At 39.9% G+C, this 14,581-nt stretch overlaps 2 protein-coding genes across 3 annotated transcripts in view; both read left to right on the top strand.

Moving 5' to 3' along the window:
• Positions 1 to 705: 705 nt before the first annotated feature.
• Positions 706 to 14,581, top strand: part of Lnpk (lunapark, ER junction formation factor) — a 55,643-nt gene continuing 41,767 nt past the window's right edge. The window contains exons 1-4 of one of the 2 annotated variants that reach the window (XM_041639820.1): positions 706 to 847; positions 7,125 to 7,213; positions 9,960 to 10,001; positions 10,902 to 11,089. In XM_041639820.1, coding sequence (XP_041495754.1) covers positions 7,187 to 7,213; positions 9,960 to 10,001; positions 10,902 to 11,089 — 257 coding nt within the window. In that variant the 5' untranslated portion in view covers positions 706 to 847; positions 7,125 to 7,186. The remainder of the gene's footprint in view (positions 848 to 7,124; positions 7,214 to 9,959; positions 10,002 to 10,901; positions 11,090 to 14,581) is intronic. The other variant, XM_041639819.1, reaches the window with a different exon arrangement.
• LOC121439330 (ATP synthase subunit e, mitochondrial-like) lies at positions 9,319 to 9,591 on the top strand. Its single transcript, XM_041639822.1, has one exon. It carries the CDS (start codon positions 9,319 to 9,321, stop codon positions 9,532 to 9,534), a length of 216 nt encoding a protein of 71 aa, XP_041495756.1. The 3' UTR covers positions 9,535 to 9,591.

The following is a 14,581-nucleotide window of genomic DNA, read 5'->3' as shown; positions in this document are numbered from 1 at the left end:
ACAGCCCGATGGTTCTATGCTGGCCCAGTTAAGCCGAGCGTTTGGAGAGTGTTCTTGAGGTGAAGAGTGTACAGATGGAAAGCTCGGCCTTTGTTGCTACCCACAGGTTTGAAAAGGCCATCCTTTGCGTTTGAAGCTCATCTCACTCTGGTGAGGTAACCGTCCAGTCATCAAAGGACCCTTTTTGACGTCCACGAGCAACAGAAGCCTTCAGGGGGTTCAAGCAGGCAATAAATACATGTCTCCACTGGCCTGGCTGGGATTGGCCTCTTCTGAGCTAGGTAGCGTAAACCTTTCTGCGGCCTGCTGGATGACAGCTGCTGCTCAGGTACCCGCTCTTTATCACACATCCTAGCCTAGAGCGTCAACACCCTTCTTCTGTGTCCTCTCCAGTCTTCTCTCTCGCTCAGGTCTGTAACAAACAGGATGAGTTTCTTTTCCTGGAGATACTTAGGGGAGGGAGGTTGTTCAAAAGCAAAGGAGGCAAAGAAAGAATAAGAATCAAACCCTAGTTAAGAGTCATCGGAACAGCTATACCTTGCTGTGACCTAAGGAACCGACAGCCCGCCCGGCCCACGGAGGAGACGCAGCCGGAACCCTCAGGCCAAACGCGTCGCTCGTAGACACCAACGGCTGAGACGGCCGGATCACGTGACGGGGGAGCGGCGCGCGTCGGCCGCGGCGCCCATTGGCTGGCGGCGGGAGCGCGGGGTTTGATGGGAAGGCATTGGCCGGGCCCAGCGCTCTATCAGTAGCTGCTGCTGCTTGCTTCAGGGGCGGGCTGCTCTGTGGCCACCGGGGCTTGCCGGAGCGGACGCCGGGGCTGGGCGGCTCCCGCTTTCCTCAGGTAGGACGGTGAAGGGGAGGGCCGTGTAGACGGCGGCGCTCCGGGCTGCGGGAATCGGTGCCCCGGTTCCCCCGCGCGCCGACCCGGGTGCCTCCGCCCATGCCAAGTGGCCTAGGGCTCGGCAGTGGCTGGGGACACGCGGCGGGGCTGAGCTCTCGTACACGGTGCTCACCTTCTCCCGTGGATCCCCCAGCCCAGCTGCCCGAGCGGCTCCGGAGCGCACGAGACCCGGCTCTGCCTCCCCCAGGCCGGGGTTCTCCGGGCTAGGTTCGCAGGGATCCTGGCGCAGTGGCGGTGGTTTGGAGCTCGAACCCATGGCCATACCTGTGTTGAGAAGTGCCCGAAGGCCCCAGCAAGCACCCCCGTAGCTGAAATCGCCACCCCGAGTGCTCTGATCCCCTCCGCGGCCACTTGAGCTGGCACGATGCGGAGGACTGAAAACTGTCAGTGTCACGCTGCTCAGTCTGCGCGTGTGGGCGTGGATTGGGAGCGCCTTAGAGGAGCAGCTCCACGGCCATTGTCCTTATTTATTAGAGGGACCGCGGCCGGCGGAGGGGTGAAGGGGAGAAGACGAAGCTGAATGGTGTTAGGGGCGGCCGCAGCGAAGCTACTCCAAACGACGGGTCAGTAGATTTAATCCTTTGACGATGTGTTTTCGGACGGAGAGTTCGGATTGGTGAATTTAAGTTTTGTGTGCAGTTGTCAGCAACACCTGTGACTCACCGAGTTTTCCATGCTCTGCTCTTCCTTTTTGGCTTCTGGTTTGTTGTGCTTAGAGTCTGTTGTTTTCTGTCTCAGTGACCTCGGTCTCAGCGTTGACAAAATTGTCTAGAGGTGTAATGGATTGGGAGTAAATTTAGTTTCAGGCATATGTTGAAGCTGGTAGGCAGGACTAATCCCTGGTCCCCAAAGGTCTTCATAGTGTCTCAGAGGAACGGGGTTGATGTTGAATACATTTTCTTTTTTTTAAATATTTATTTATTTATTATGCATACAATATTCTGTCCAGACCTCATTACAGATGGTTGTCAGCCACCATGTGGTTGCTAGGAATTGAACTCAGGACCTTTGGAAGAGCAGGCAATGCTCTTAACCGCTGAGCCATCTCTCCAGCCCCCTGAATACATTTTCTTAAACAAGAGCGGCTCATTTAAACGTAGAGTTTTAAAAAAGTTCCTTGACATCTAGTGTCAGCACAGCGGCGCTGTTAATAAACGTAGTGTCTGTAATGTTGGAAGAATGCAAGGAAGGGCAGGTGACTATCATAAATCTATGAATTCATAGAGAAATCTCCCTGCACCTTTTTTTTTTTCCTTTTGTGGCAGTCATCTCACGCATCTGAAGTGCTTTTAGAGGTGTGTTTCTTTTCTTTTATTTTCGGGCAATAAACCTGGTGTTAGATACTTCAGAATTGCCTGTTTGGATATTTGAAAGCGATTTTGAACAAATTGCATTAAGGTGACTAGCTTATATTTAAGTTTCGGACTTAAGTTAAACACACAACTTAACTTCCCTTGCTGTATTCTATGAAGGCCTGTGAGTTTATTCTAATGAGAAGTGCCTGAAAAATAGCCTTCTTTGTTTTCATGCTACAGTAAGTGAGAAAAATACTTTCAGTAAAGATACAAACTTATTTGTAAACATTTTAAGTTATGAAATAAATACTCATTTAAAAATTTAGGCATGTACTTCATTTAAATATTACATGTGGATGTTTTGTTAATAGCAGTAGTAATGGCTACAATTTTATTAAACAGTATGTGCTGAACACTGTGTGTTCACTTAATTTATACAATTCCATGGAATGTAAATATATTTACTGCTTTATAAACCAAGGCTTAGAGAGTTTAAGTAATTTACCCAAAATCATATAGCTAGTATGTGGCTGAGCCGTGTTTTGAATCATTGTCCCATTGTTTTGATGTGATTTGGAATGAGTTGAGAATTCAAGAAAAACATTTAAGATTTTAAGTTCTGTCACTTCCACCTGAGTGTGAATACCAATAGAAAATATCATGTAATTTGGTAGGCATTGCTGCTTATTGAAAAACACACTTGGGGAGTTGGAGAGATGGGTTAGAGGCTGGAAATACTCAAAGGGCTCACGTGGTGGTTCACGGCCATCAGCAGCTCTAGCTCTGGGGTATCTAACACCCTAGCTCTGGGATATCTAACACCCTCGCTCTGGGGTCTCTAACACCCTAGCTCTGGGGTCTCTAACACCCTAGCTCTGGGGTATCTAACACCCTAGGTCTGGGGTATCTAACACCCTAGCTCTGGGGTAACTAACACCCTCGCTCTGGGGTCTCTAACACCCTAGCTCTGGGGTCTCTAACACCCTAGCTCTGGGGTCTCTAACACCCTAGGTCTGGGGTATCTAACACCCTAGCTCTGGGATATCTAACACTCTAGCTCCGGGGTATCCAACACCCTAGCTCCGGGGTATCTAACACCCTAGCTCCGGGGTCTCTAACACCCTAGCTCCGGGGTATCTAACACCCTAGCTCCGGGGTCTCTAACACCCTAACTCCGGGGTCTCTAACACCCTAGCTCCGGGGTCTCTAACACCCTCGCTCTGGGGTATCCAACACCCTAGCTCCGGGGTCTCTAACACTCTAGCTCTGGGGTATCTAACACCCTAGCTCTGGGGTATCTAACACTCTAGCTCTGGGGTATCTAACACTCTAGCTCTGGGGTATCTAACACTCTAGCTCTGGGGTATCTAACACTCTAGCTCTGGGGTATCTAACACTCTAGCTCTGGGGTATCTAACACCCTAGGTCTGGGGTATCTAACACTCTAGCTCTGGGGTATCTAACACCCTAGCTCTGGGGTATCTAACACTCTAGCTCTGGGGTATCTAACACCCTAGCTCTGGGGTATCTAACACCCTAGGTCTGGGGTATCTAACACCCTAGCTCTGGGGTCTCTAACACCCTAGCTCTGGGGTATCTAACACCCTAGCTCTAGGTTATTAAAGGTCCTAGCTCTGGGGTATCTAACATTCTAGCTTTAGGGTATCTCACATCCTAGCTCTAGAGTATCTAATATCCTAGTAACATCCTCTTCTGACTTCCCTGGGCACAAGGCACACATATGGTGCAAGCAAAATGCTCAAACAAGTAAAGTTAAGTGAATCTTAAAACATATGTGGGTGCACTCAATCCCTATGGTCAAACATGCTAAACCCCATTGTAATATCAGAGCTGGAAAGAGATGGTACAGGTTGGGGACAGCTGCTGAGCTTCATTTAATGGCAAGTGAGTGATTTATTAAAGAAATGCTGGCGTTACTTGACAAGAAAGTAGAGATGGGTTAGAAAATGGCAGGGACTACAGTCAGAGAAACAATTTATTCTTAGTAATTACCACGTTATCAGGGATTGGAGCAGATAGTGTAGGACGTTAAGTCTTTCTGCATTTAAGAGGATTCTAACTATCCCTCTTTGCAGATGAGGAAATTGACAAAAAGGGCTGTTTAAGTGATTTATTTGCGCATGTTTCCCAGGAAATGATGGGCAATCAGAATTGGAGTTAAAATGTCTGGATGGAAAGGACAAAAGCAGTGTGAGGGAAAAATGAACTTAATACAGGAGAAAATATTTAATCTTTTTGTGTGTCCTATTTGTTCAAAACTGGTGTACGTGCATATCGTTTATAACAACCAGCTTCTTTAATGATATTATAATTTAATAGAAAAATTTCTGAATCTATAAGAATTGATTCTTTGCTTATAAGTATGAAAGCATGGATTTAATGACTCACTAATATTTCAGAGGGTAAATTTAAAAGCACAACTTCTTTAGGGAGACGAGAGACTAATTTTTTTAACACAAAACATTCTGGAGATGAATACTTGATATAAAATAGATATTTATTATGATTTATGCGTATAGTTAATATACTCATTCAAAAGTTACAGTAATGACTGTTTTAGGCCCGTAGCTCTAAAAGTTTTAACTGGAGTCCTAGAAATTTAGCCAGCAGTTTAACTTCTCTCTAATGCAGATTTTAGCACTGAAATTTAATCAGATAAAGGAACTGGGCAACCTGATACATTGCCATAAACACTGTCTCTTGTGTTTATAACTCATTTTCCATTTTAGCAGCTCTTCTTGTCAACTATTTGAGAAGGCTCAAGGTGCTTTCATATATTTTAATTCACTTTGTTTTTGTTTTTATTTTTTACAGTGCTAAGAATTGAGCTCAGGACTCCACATGTACTAGCAAGTGCTCTACTTATGACCTGTATCCTCAGCTATCTGTCTGTCTCTTCTTATACATAGATACTCCAAAATATTTAGATATATTCCAGCCTACGCTATTTAAGTATTCTCCATTTCTGATTTTATGCTATTGGGAATAACTGGTTGCATTAAAAAAAAAAAATAAAAGCTAAAGTGCAATGTTTGGTTTTGCTACTTATCTTCCGAGCTTAACATATTACTTCTGTAGGCTCAGGGTCTTAATTTGTGGAGTGGAGGGACAGTATCTAAGTGATAAAAGTTTTGCAAACCATCTGTTTTAGGGTTCCTTAGAGATTTAGTGCTAAGTGTGTAGTTGATGTTGCCATTAATTTCCAACAGTAAAAAGCCGTCTGAGCCAGGCAGGGCATGATGATGCAGTTTTGTAATGCCAGTCCTCAGGAGGCTGAAGCAGGAAGGTGGAACCTGAGGGTAGGCTAAACTATATAGGGAGACCCTGTCCCCCAAAACCAAACCAAAACAGAAAATTTGGTCTCAAGGTGTGATGGCTACAGACTTGACTTGGAAGGATATAGTTCTTTCAGAAATGGATCTTAGTAGTCCAGTTGTTCATGAAAAATTGTTAGATAGCACACAGTAGTTCCAAAACAGTGGGGTGATGTGTAATTTGAGAATGTCAAATTAAGTTGTTCATGTGAATGTCTTTCCTTCTACCTTTCTTGGTGACTATTTTTAGCCTCTTAAGGAGGTTTTAAGATTTGTTTAATATCTTGTCCCAGATATGACTCCTTTTTGTTTATTAGGGCTCCCAAATACCTCATAGTTAGAGCTTAGAATTTTTAATACTGAGCTAGTATTGCAGGATTAATATTGTTTACAATTTAATTGTAGTTTATGAAATTGTTTGTTGCTCCAGACTACCTTAGGACAGATCATATTTGTGTCCTGAAGAGTCACTTTGTAAATGAAAGCACTTGGTAATCAGGCATTCCTTACTTTCTAAGAAAAGAAATTCTTAAAATAGGTATGCCTTGAGCTATCCTTATATAAAAATAGTGTTGGAATTCTTCCTGGGTGCTGATAATTATTTATTATGGTTAAGATATGGGGATATATGAAAATAAGTGTGTGCACAAATGTATAATGAAGTAGTTTTACATACTGATAAGCATATATTTGTAGCCTGATAAAAACACATTAGTTTGAAGGTAAAATTTTACTATTTTCTCCGGGCAGTGGTGGCGCATGCCTTTGATCCCAGTACTCAGGAGGCAGAGTCAGGCAGATCTCTGTGAGTTCAAGGCCAGCCTGGTCTACAAGAGCTAGTTCCAGGACAGGCTCCAAAGCCACAGAGAAACCCTGTCTCGAAAAACCAAAGGAAAAAAAAATTACTGTTTCAAATTAAAAGAGTAGAAATTATATTCTTATCTGTTAAATTGACTTATATATTATCATTTTTAAGTTTTTATGCACTATTTGAGAATCACAGATAAACAAAGTGAATACACAGTTAACTGAAATGAAGGTCATCTAAGTTTGAGGGTCTTAGAATTTTAGTCACACATGCTTAGCTGGGTATTGAACAGCAGTGTTTTTAGAAATAGGTCTCGAGGTCTGAAGTCTGAAGATAAAGGAACTTTAAGTCATGTTTCTTAGGTGCTATTGGACAAGTCACTAACTCCAGTGTCACTGAGTTTTCTTATCTCCAAGGTGATTACAGTAAAGACTGCACTGTGACAAACTATTGATATATTTAATTAACAAAGTAATTAAAGCTCAAACTATTGAAGGATTTATTCTTTTATCACAAGAATAACTTAGGGAAACCACTTTAAAAAATAGAAAGTTTGTAGATATGTGTATACTTCTAAAGTGATTTGTCATTAAGTGTCCAGCTCTATTTTTGCCTTCAAATGTGTCCTCACTTTGAATATGCCAGTGGCTGCCTGTTTCAGTTGAGCGGAGGCCCACAGACGCTTTCTGGTATTTAATGTAGTATTGCAACATGAACGTTTTAGAGAGAACGTGCTGTCTATTTAACCTAAAATTTTAAACTATTTGCTTTGTTTTTAGCTGTGACTTCTTTTGGACAACCCATGATATTTATTATTGTGCCAACCTTCTCCAAATAGAAGATGGGTGGACTGTTTTCTCGATGGAGGGTAAGAAAACATATTTTCTGTATTGCAAGTTTTCAAGGCTGACGTACAAATGTTCCATAAAGGTTTTTGTAAAGGTCTCCTTTGGGGTTTACTTTTCAGTGAGTTTGATACTATATATTTAATCTCATTTAACTCCATTTAGAGTTAGTTACTTCTTTGGACATTATTTTGGTAGTTCTGTTTATTTTATGGGTATCTAATGTCTCCAGAAATTCATTTTTATTTGTGTATTTTATGCAAGTAGTTTTCTTCTTATATTGCCCAAATCCCAAGTTTATTCTAAAAGTAGTTGAATTTGTTTTATGCTGTAGTTATGGCTTTTATAGACTGCATAATCTGCTTGTTTATTTATCTGTCTATTTATTTAATTAATTATTTTGGAGACAGAGTTTCACTGTGCAGCCTTGAACTCACAGAAATTTGCCTCATCTCTGCTTTCCTAGTGCTGGGGCTTAAGGAATTTTATTTTTTTTAGCATGCCGTATAAATTCACTAATGTCACACTAAATATGCTTTTAAGAGTTATAGGTTGAACAAAATTAAAAATGAAGATTTTGTTAAGCCTTTAGAGGAAGTATCTCAAAGTTAAAGATATAAATTATATTGTTAAATACTCTTCTAATGTAAGAAGAGATTATATAGTCTAGGACAAATTAATTTTCTTATTTCTTATAATAGGGACTAGTGATATATTATTTAGCTTTTGACTTGTTAGATTAATCCATGTTTTAGATTTGTGCTAAATTGACTCCCCCTTTTTTAAAAATTCACAGGTAAAATTGCATGTATTATATGCAACATGATATTTTAAAGTGTGTACATTATGTTATTTAGATCTAGCTAATTAGCATATGCATTAGCTCATAATTACATTCCCTTTGTTAGCATTTTTCAAGAATATGGTATATCAGGACTAGAGAGATGGTTAAGGGGTTAAGAACACCTGTTGCTCTTGCAAAGCCTGAGTTCAGTTTGTAGTACCGTAGAGAGGTTATTCACAGCTGCCTGGAACTCCAGTTTTAGGGATGTGGCACCTCTAGCTTCTCATGTCCCCTGTACTCACGTTGAGTACACACAAACATAAATGTGTATGTGCATACTTAAAACACAAATAAACCATAAGCTATAGTCCCCATGCTGTGTGGATCTGTAGAATGTATTCTATATGGTGTTTTGTATCCTTTGACCCCCTGTAGCTCTCTACCTCCAATTTCCCTAGACTGGTAGCTTTTCATTTTTTACTCCTATGAGATCAGGTTTTTTCTATCCCAGTGATGTGTGAAATGACTTTCTTTAAAAATCTGACAGACCGAGAATTTTATTATTTCTTTCTTTTTATTTGGTTGGATTATATGAAGTTGCCAGTATTCTGCTTTGACATAAAAAAAAAAAAATGGCAGTTTTGTGTGATTCAGCCTTACATAAACAACTCTAGTAGGGACTTTAGCACTGACATTTGTTACTGTCTCGATAAATATTTTCTCAATTGTCATTTAAATCATTCTGGCTTATATAAAAATATATTTGGCAAATAATCTCTGCTATTATAAACTATTCTTAGATACTCTTTAAAAATCTAATCTTTATGAAGCTGTGTACTTGGGGCTGAAGCGATGGCTCAGAGGTTAAGGTACTGGTCGCATACAATTTCAGCAGCCATACAATTTCCCTCACTCACAACTATTATAACTTCAGTTCTAGGAGGTCCAGTGCCCTCTTCTGACCTCTGTGGGCACCAGGATGCATGGGGTATACAGACATACATGCAGGCACACACCTATACACATTTAAAACAACTCTTCCCCAGACCGTGTACTTTAGGAATCAGACCTGCAAAGCCTTGTGCTTCAGTGCATCAGACAGTGTGGTACTTAGCAGAGCCCAAGGTGAATGAGCTTTTAGCATTATTGAATTAAACTATCTTTAGCCTGTGAATATTTTGGTATATTAATTCCTTTGGATGAAAATTTATTTCTTTATATAAAAGTCTGTTCTGTTGAGGTTAAGAATGGTAAATGTAGAACTATCGCAGTTGAAAGTTTTAGGGAAAGTGTTACTTTAAGAATCCTAGCTGTGAAGCTTCCGGCTTGAAGGTCACGGACAAGATGGTGCCCCCAGTTCAGGTCTCTCCGCTCATCAAGCTTGGCCGATACTCAGCCCTGGTCCTCGGCATGGCCTACGGTGCCAAGTGCTATAGTTACCTAAAGCCCCGGGCAGAGGAGGAGAGGAGGGTGGCTGCGGAGGAGAAGAAGAGACTAGATGAGCTGAAACGGATTGAAAGAGAACGGGCAGAAGCTCAAGATGACAGCATACTCAAGTGAAGCGCCAGTGAGCTTGCCTTTCTTAAGTCGCTGAGAATGAATAAAAGCTTTGTCATGCGAAAAAAAAAAAAAAAAAAAGAATCCTAGCTGTACAGTGGAGGCGGAGTCCTTATAATCTAAGCACTTGGGAGGCAGAGGCAAGTGGATCTTTGTGAGTTCAAGACTCACCTGGTCTACAGAGCTATTTCCAGGAAAGGTAGGTCTGTACAAAGAAATCTTGTCTTGAAAAAAACAAACCCTCCCCCCAACTATATAGTTTGGTAATTTTAATTTTTCTATTGTAGTTAAAACAGGTAGAACTATAGCTTGATAACATTGAGAAACCTAGTTGTGAATTAAAATGTTCTAATGACTGTAAAGCCAAGTGTTTCTAAGTTTGCAGTAACAAGTTCTAATGCCATGCCTTATTTCTGTTTCTAAAACAGGCAAAACCTTCAACAGTCGAAGTTCTAGAAAATATAGATAAGGTATGTTCATTGACTCTAGTATTTTATCTTAATATTTTAATAATTTTACGTTAGAAGAGATATGGGAACTTAAAAATAATATAGCGGAATCCTGAGAACTTTAGTGTTACATGATCTCAAAAAAAAAAAAATCTGGTCTCTCAGTGACTTAAGAAGCCTGTATCAAGTAGAATCTGATTGAATGCAATTAGAGCTAACGTGGTGTAAATGAATGTAACAGATAACATAATAAAGGTTGCTGGCTACTGTGTAGCTTTTATCAGTCAGCAAAAATTCTGTAGCTTTGACATTTTTCTCTTATTTAAAAAGTATTTTTTTCCTAGGAATATTGGAAGTAGTGAATAGACTGGAATGATGGAGTTTCAGCCATTATTTTGATTTTGTTGTTTATTTGGAGACAATCTCACTAATATTATTCTGCCTGTCTGGCCTAGGACTCTCTGTTTAGACCAGGCTGGCCTCAAACTTGGAGAAATCTGCCTCCCTCTACCCCAGTATTAAAGGTGTATACTACCATCCTGGCCCTACATTGTTACAATTTATATTCTTTTTTTTTTCTTGCCAGATTTCTAAAGACCATGTGTGGAGAGCTATTTTTTTTTTTTTTTGACTCAATAAGTATTTGCTGGTATCAGTTTCATTTCTCCAGTCTTTGCTAATTTAATAGATTAAAAATAACATTTAATATTTCAGTTTAAAAATAATTTGTTGAGAAAAACTTTTTAGTTTTTAAGTTCATTTTTAGTTTTCCTTCCCTTATGTTTGCTTTGAAATAGTAGAACATTGAATTTCATTGACTCTTAGGACTCTTGTATGATCTTTCTGTCATGTTAGTTCTCTCATTTTAATTTTTAAATGCTTTATGAGATTTAATAATACGGAATATTTCTCTTTTAACAGGAAATTGAAGCATTGGAAGAATTTAGAGAAAAAAATCAGAGATTGCAAAAATTATGGGTTGGAAGATTAATTATCTATTCTTCAGTTCTTTATCTGTTTACATGCTTAATTGTGTACCTGTGGTATCTTCCTGACGAATTTACAGCAAGACTTGCCATGACACTCCCATTCTTTGCTTTTCCTTTTATGTAAGTAAAGTTTCTTTTTGTTGATCCTTTCTTTTTCTGACCAGATACTTTTAATATATTCATTCTCTTTTTATTATAAGATATTATCTCAGATTGAATAAGTTTGGACTATTTTTATAGTTTGATAACTATTTTTTTAAATTGTATAATTTCTAGTCTATAACCTAAAGGGTTGTTCTTAATAAAAACCCAGAGTCAGGTATTAGGGGGTGAAAGCCTAGAGGTCCGAGTAGCAGGGGAGCCAGCCACTAGAGAGACGGTTTACCTCTCCCAATGCTCAGACTGAAGGGGCGGTCCTGTGTATCCTCAGACTGCATTTACAGACTGCATCTGTCTGAGCTCCTGTCTCCTCCTGCCTTGTATTCCTCTCACTGCCCAGCTGTATCCCTTCCTGTCTCCACCTCCCTAATGCTGGGATTAAAGATGTGGGCCACCACCGCCTGGCTTCTAGTGGCTTACTTAGTTCTGCACTCAAATCTTCAGGCAACTTTACTTGTTAAAACACAAATAAAATATCACTATATCTTAGGGATAGCACCATTGTTGCTAGTAATATTTTATAGTTTTCTGTTAGGCTACCATAGTTCCTGTAGGCCAATGGTTCTTAACCTGTGGGTATTGACCCCTTCAGAGGTCAAATAACCCTTTCAAAGTGGTTGCATAATAGATATCCTGCATATCAGATGTTTACATTATGACTTTTAACATAAAAATTGCAGTTATGAATTAGTGAAAATAATTTTATGGTTTTGGGGGTCACTATAGCATGAAGAATGGTATTAAAGGGTCCCAGCCTTAGGAAGGCTGAGAATTACTGCTATAGGCATTGGGCATGATATATGGAGTATGGAGATGAGTGGGGAGGGTTTGTAATACCGAAATAATAAGTGTCCAAATGCCTCCAAGTATGTATCTTTCATCCTAATGCCTCTCTTTTTAATTATTGCTATCAGCCAATTAATTATTCCTTCTTAACTATTTCATAATCTGGCACTTTATGGGAGGTGTATCTCAACTGAGGATTTTGGGAAACACTAAGTCTTCATTTAATTAGCAAACATTTATGAATAATAATTGTGTAGACATTGGGTTATAATAGTATATGGTGAACAAAATTAAAAAAATCATTGGCTGTAAATTTTAGGTTTTATATATATTAAGGAATCAGTGTGATTAATGTTATGACAGAGAAATACAAAATGCTATGGGAACTTTTAACAGGGGCCCTAACCCAGGCTTGGGGACAGGTCCTAGAAACAGTCTTGGTTACGTTTTCCATTGTTCTCAAGTTAAGCAGCTTAGAACAATATCCATTATATCAGAGCTTTGAAGTTCAGAAACTCAGGCAGATTAACTGGGTCTTTGCTTAGACCCAGGCCTGAGTGAGTCTGCAGGGGTTAGACAGAAGTGTATTTGGAGTCTCTGCGGGAGAACTGCAGACTTAGGTTGTTGGTCGACTCTGATTTACCTGGGTAATCCCTGATAGTCTCCCACTTAAAATCAGTAACTGTGATTGTATCTGCACAGTTATTGTGATTGTGTCTGCACAACACTTTGTCAAGATTACTGTGTTAGGAAGGATATCTGTGGTGCTGTCTACTACAGACTCCTGTAAAACTGGTGTTTGAATTTTATACTTGCAGAGTGGATATGTGTGACGTGCCGTGACATGGCAGCAAGAGGAGCTGCAGCCATGGCTGTAGGAGTGTGTGGTTTTGAGCAGAATGAGGTGAATGCTATTGCTACCCTGGGCATTTACCTTTTTATTATCGGGGACCCAGCCCCGAGCACAGTCTATCCATGTGCAGCGTAGGCTTTCCCACTTTAGGTGAGCCTCTCAGACATGTTCAGATGTCTTTCTCCTAAGTCATTCTAAATCCAGCCAAATTGACAAGAATAACCAGCACATCATCATAGCCTCTGAGAGTGAAGATCTAATAGATTAGAAGGAAGTAAGAGTGGATCTAGAGTAGGAAGCTAGAAGGATATTATAGTTGATAAAGAGAAATGATGAATGATTTGTATTGGGTGGGTAGGAGAAGAGCAGATGGATTGAATGAAATTGATGTGTTGGAGATTTAGTAGAATTGAGAGGCATTTGGTGATTGGCTGATTATGGGGTGAAGAGGAAGAATCATTTCAAGGATAAAATTCAGGCTTCTAGTTTGGGATGTTTGGCTGAGATTATTATCATTCATCAAAATAGTGAACACCATGAGCAGGAGAAGGTTTGGTAGACCCCTCATTTTCCAATTGGAGCTGTCGGATGGATGGTTGAGTATGAGTATGGAAGTTAGAGAAAATTCAATAGAAGATATATGAATATATGCCTTCTGTGAGGGCAGAGAAGGGGCGTATTTGGGGTGTGTGACGGAGAGGAGAATGCTGTGAAGTGAGCTTGGAGAATCAGGCAAGTTCCAGATCATGGGCAGTCAAAGCTGGGAGGAAGCATCTCGTAGCGGGCGGAATGGGAAGAATGGCACGATGGAAATTACATTCAGAGGGTCACTTAGGTGCTGTCGTGAGGATTGGTAAGAGGAGAGGAGAAAATACAACACCTGGGAAGCTGCTATCTAACTTATCTTGTTTTACTTTTGAGACTAGGTCTCATTGTGTGGAGTAGCTGGCCTGCAACTCACTGTGTACACCAGGCTGGCCTCAAACCCATAGAGATTGATTGTTTTTGCCTCCTGAGCGCTGTGATTAAAGACCTACACTACCATGCTTGGTTTCATAAATTTATCTAAAGATAAAGGTGATTGGGCTGCTCAGTAACAGTAACACTAGAAGTTAATAAATAATTTAGAAATGTTTTAGAAGTTAAAGCTGACACAATATGATAGGAAAAAATGGGATATAGAAAAAGAAATTTAAGATTTTGGTTTTGCGTTTAGTCTGGGACATATTTCTAAATTTGAACTCCCAAACCCATAAAGTAATCAACTTTGCATGTGCAGAGGTGAACAAGTTTATTTTTATGTTCAGATCTGAGAACTGGAATTGAGTTCATGTGGAACATTGCAGTTAATCTTCTGGACATTGGCTGTGGGGCCTCGTCATGTCCTTGGCTAGAGCTTTGTCTCTGGGCTCTGCTACCAGCCTCACTCTTAGCTTGTTTCCTTTCTTTTTAGAAATCTTTTGGAGCTTTTTAAATTTCAAGTAGATGAACTTATAATACTGAACTCTTATACTGTTTCCTTTATATTTTTCATAAAAAAGGGAGAAAATAAGGTTAAAAGTATGAGATACTTACTTGATTTAAATATTTTCACAAAACTAGGAAAACTACTCTTACTTGACATTCAGTTCTATAGAGCAGTTGATTTTCTGATTATAAAAGGTAATTTATAGATCCCCGATAGAGAACTCTGCTAATTTCAACTGCTGCCCCAAATTGTGCTTTGCTGGATCTGTTACTAAGTCATAAGAATCACTTTTGAAACAATCACTTTATTAAAATAATTATAGTAATTATTTTTGATGATCCTGGGA

Source organism: Microtus oregoni, unplaced genomic scaffold (genome assembly GCF_018167655.1).
Source record: "Microtus oregoni isolate MIOR12 unplaced genomic scaffold, Mior012 000060F_ref0000265, whole genome shotgun sequence".
NCBI lineage: Eukaryota > Metazoa > Chordata > Mammalia > Rodentia > Cricetidae > Microtus > Microtus oregoni.
The sequence above is the reverse complement of the archived record's forward strand: the minus strand, read 5'-3'. Positions and strand labels throughout refer to the sequence as shown.

What these genes read in the sequence shown, in the direction of transcription:
- LOC121439330 (XM_041639822.1), top strand. Translation starts at nt 9,319, where the DNA reads ATGGTGCCCCCAGTTCAGGTCTCTCCGCTCATCAAGCTTGGCCGATAC.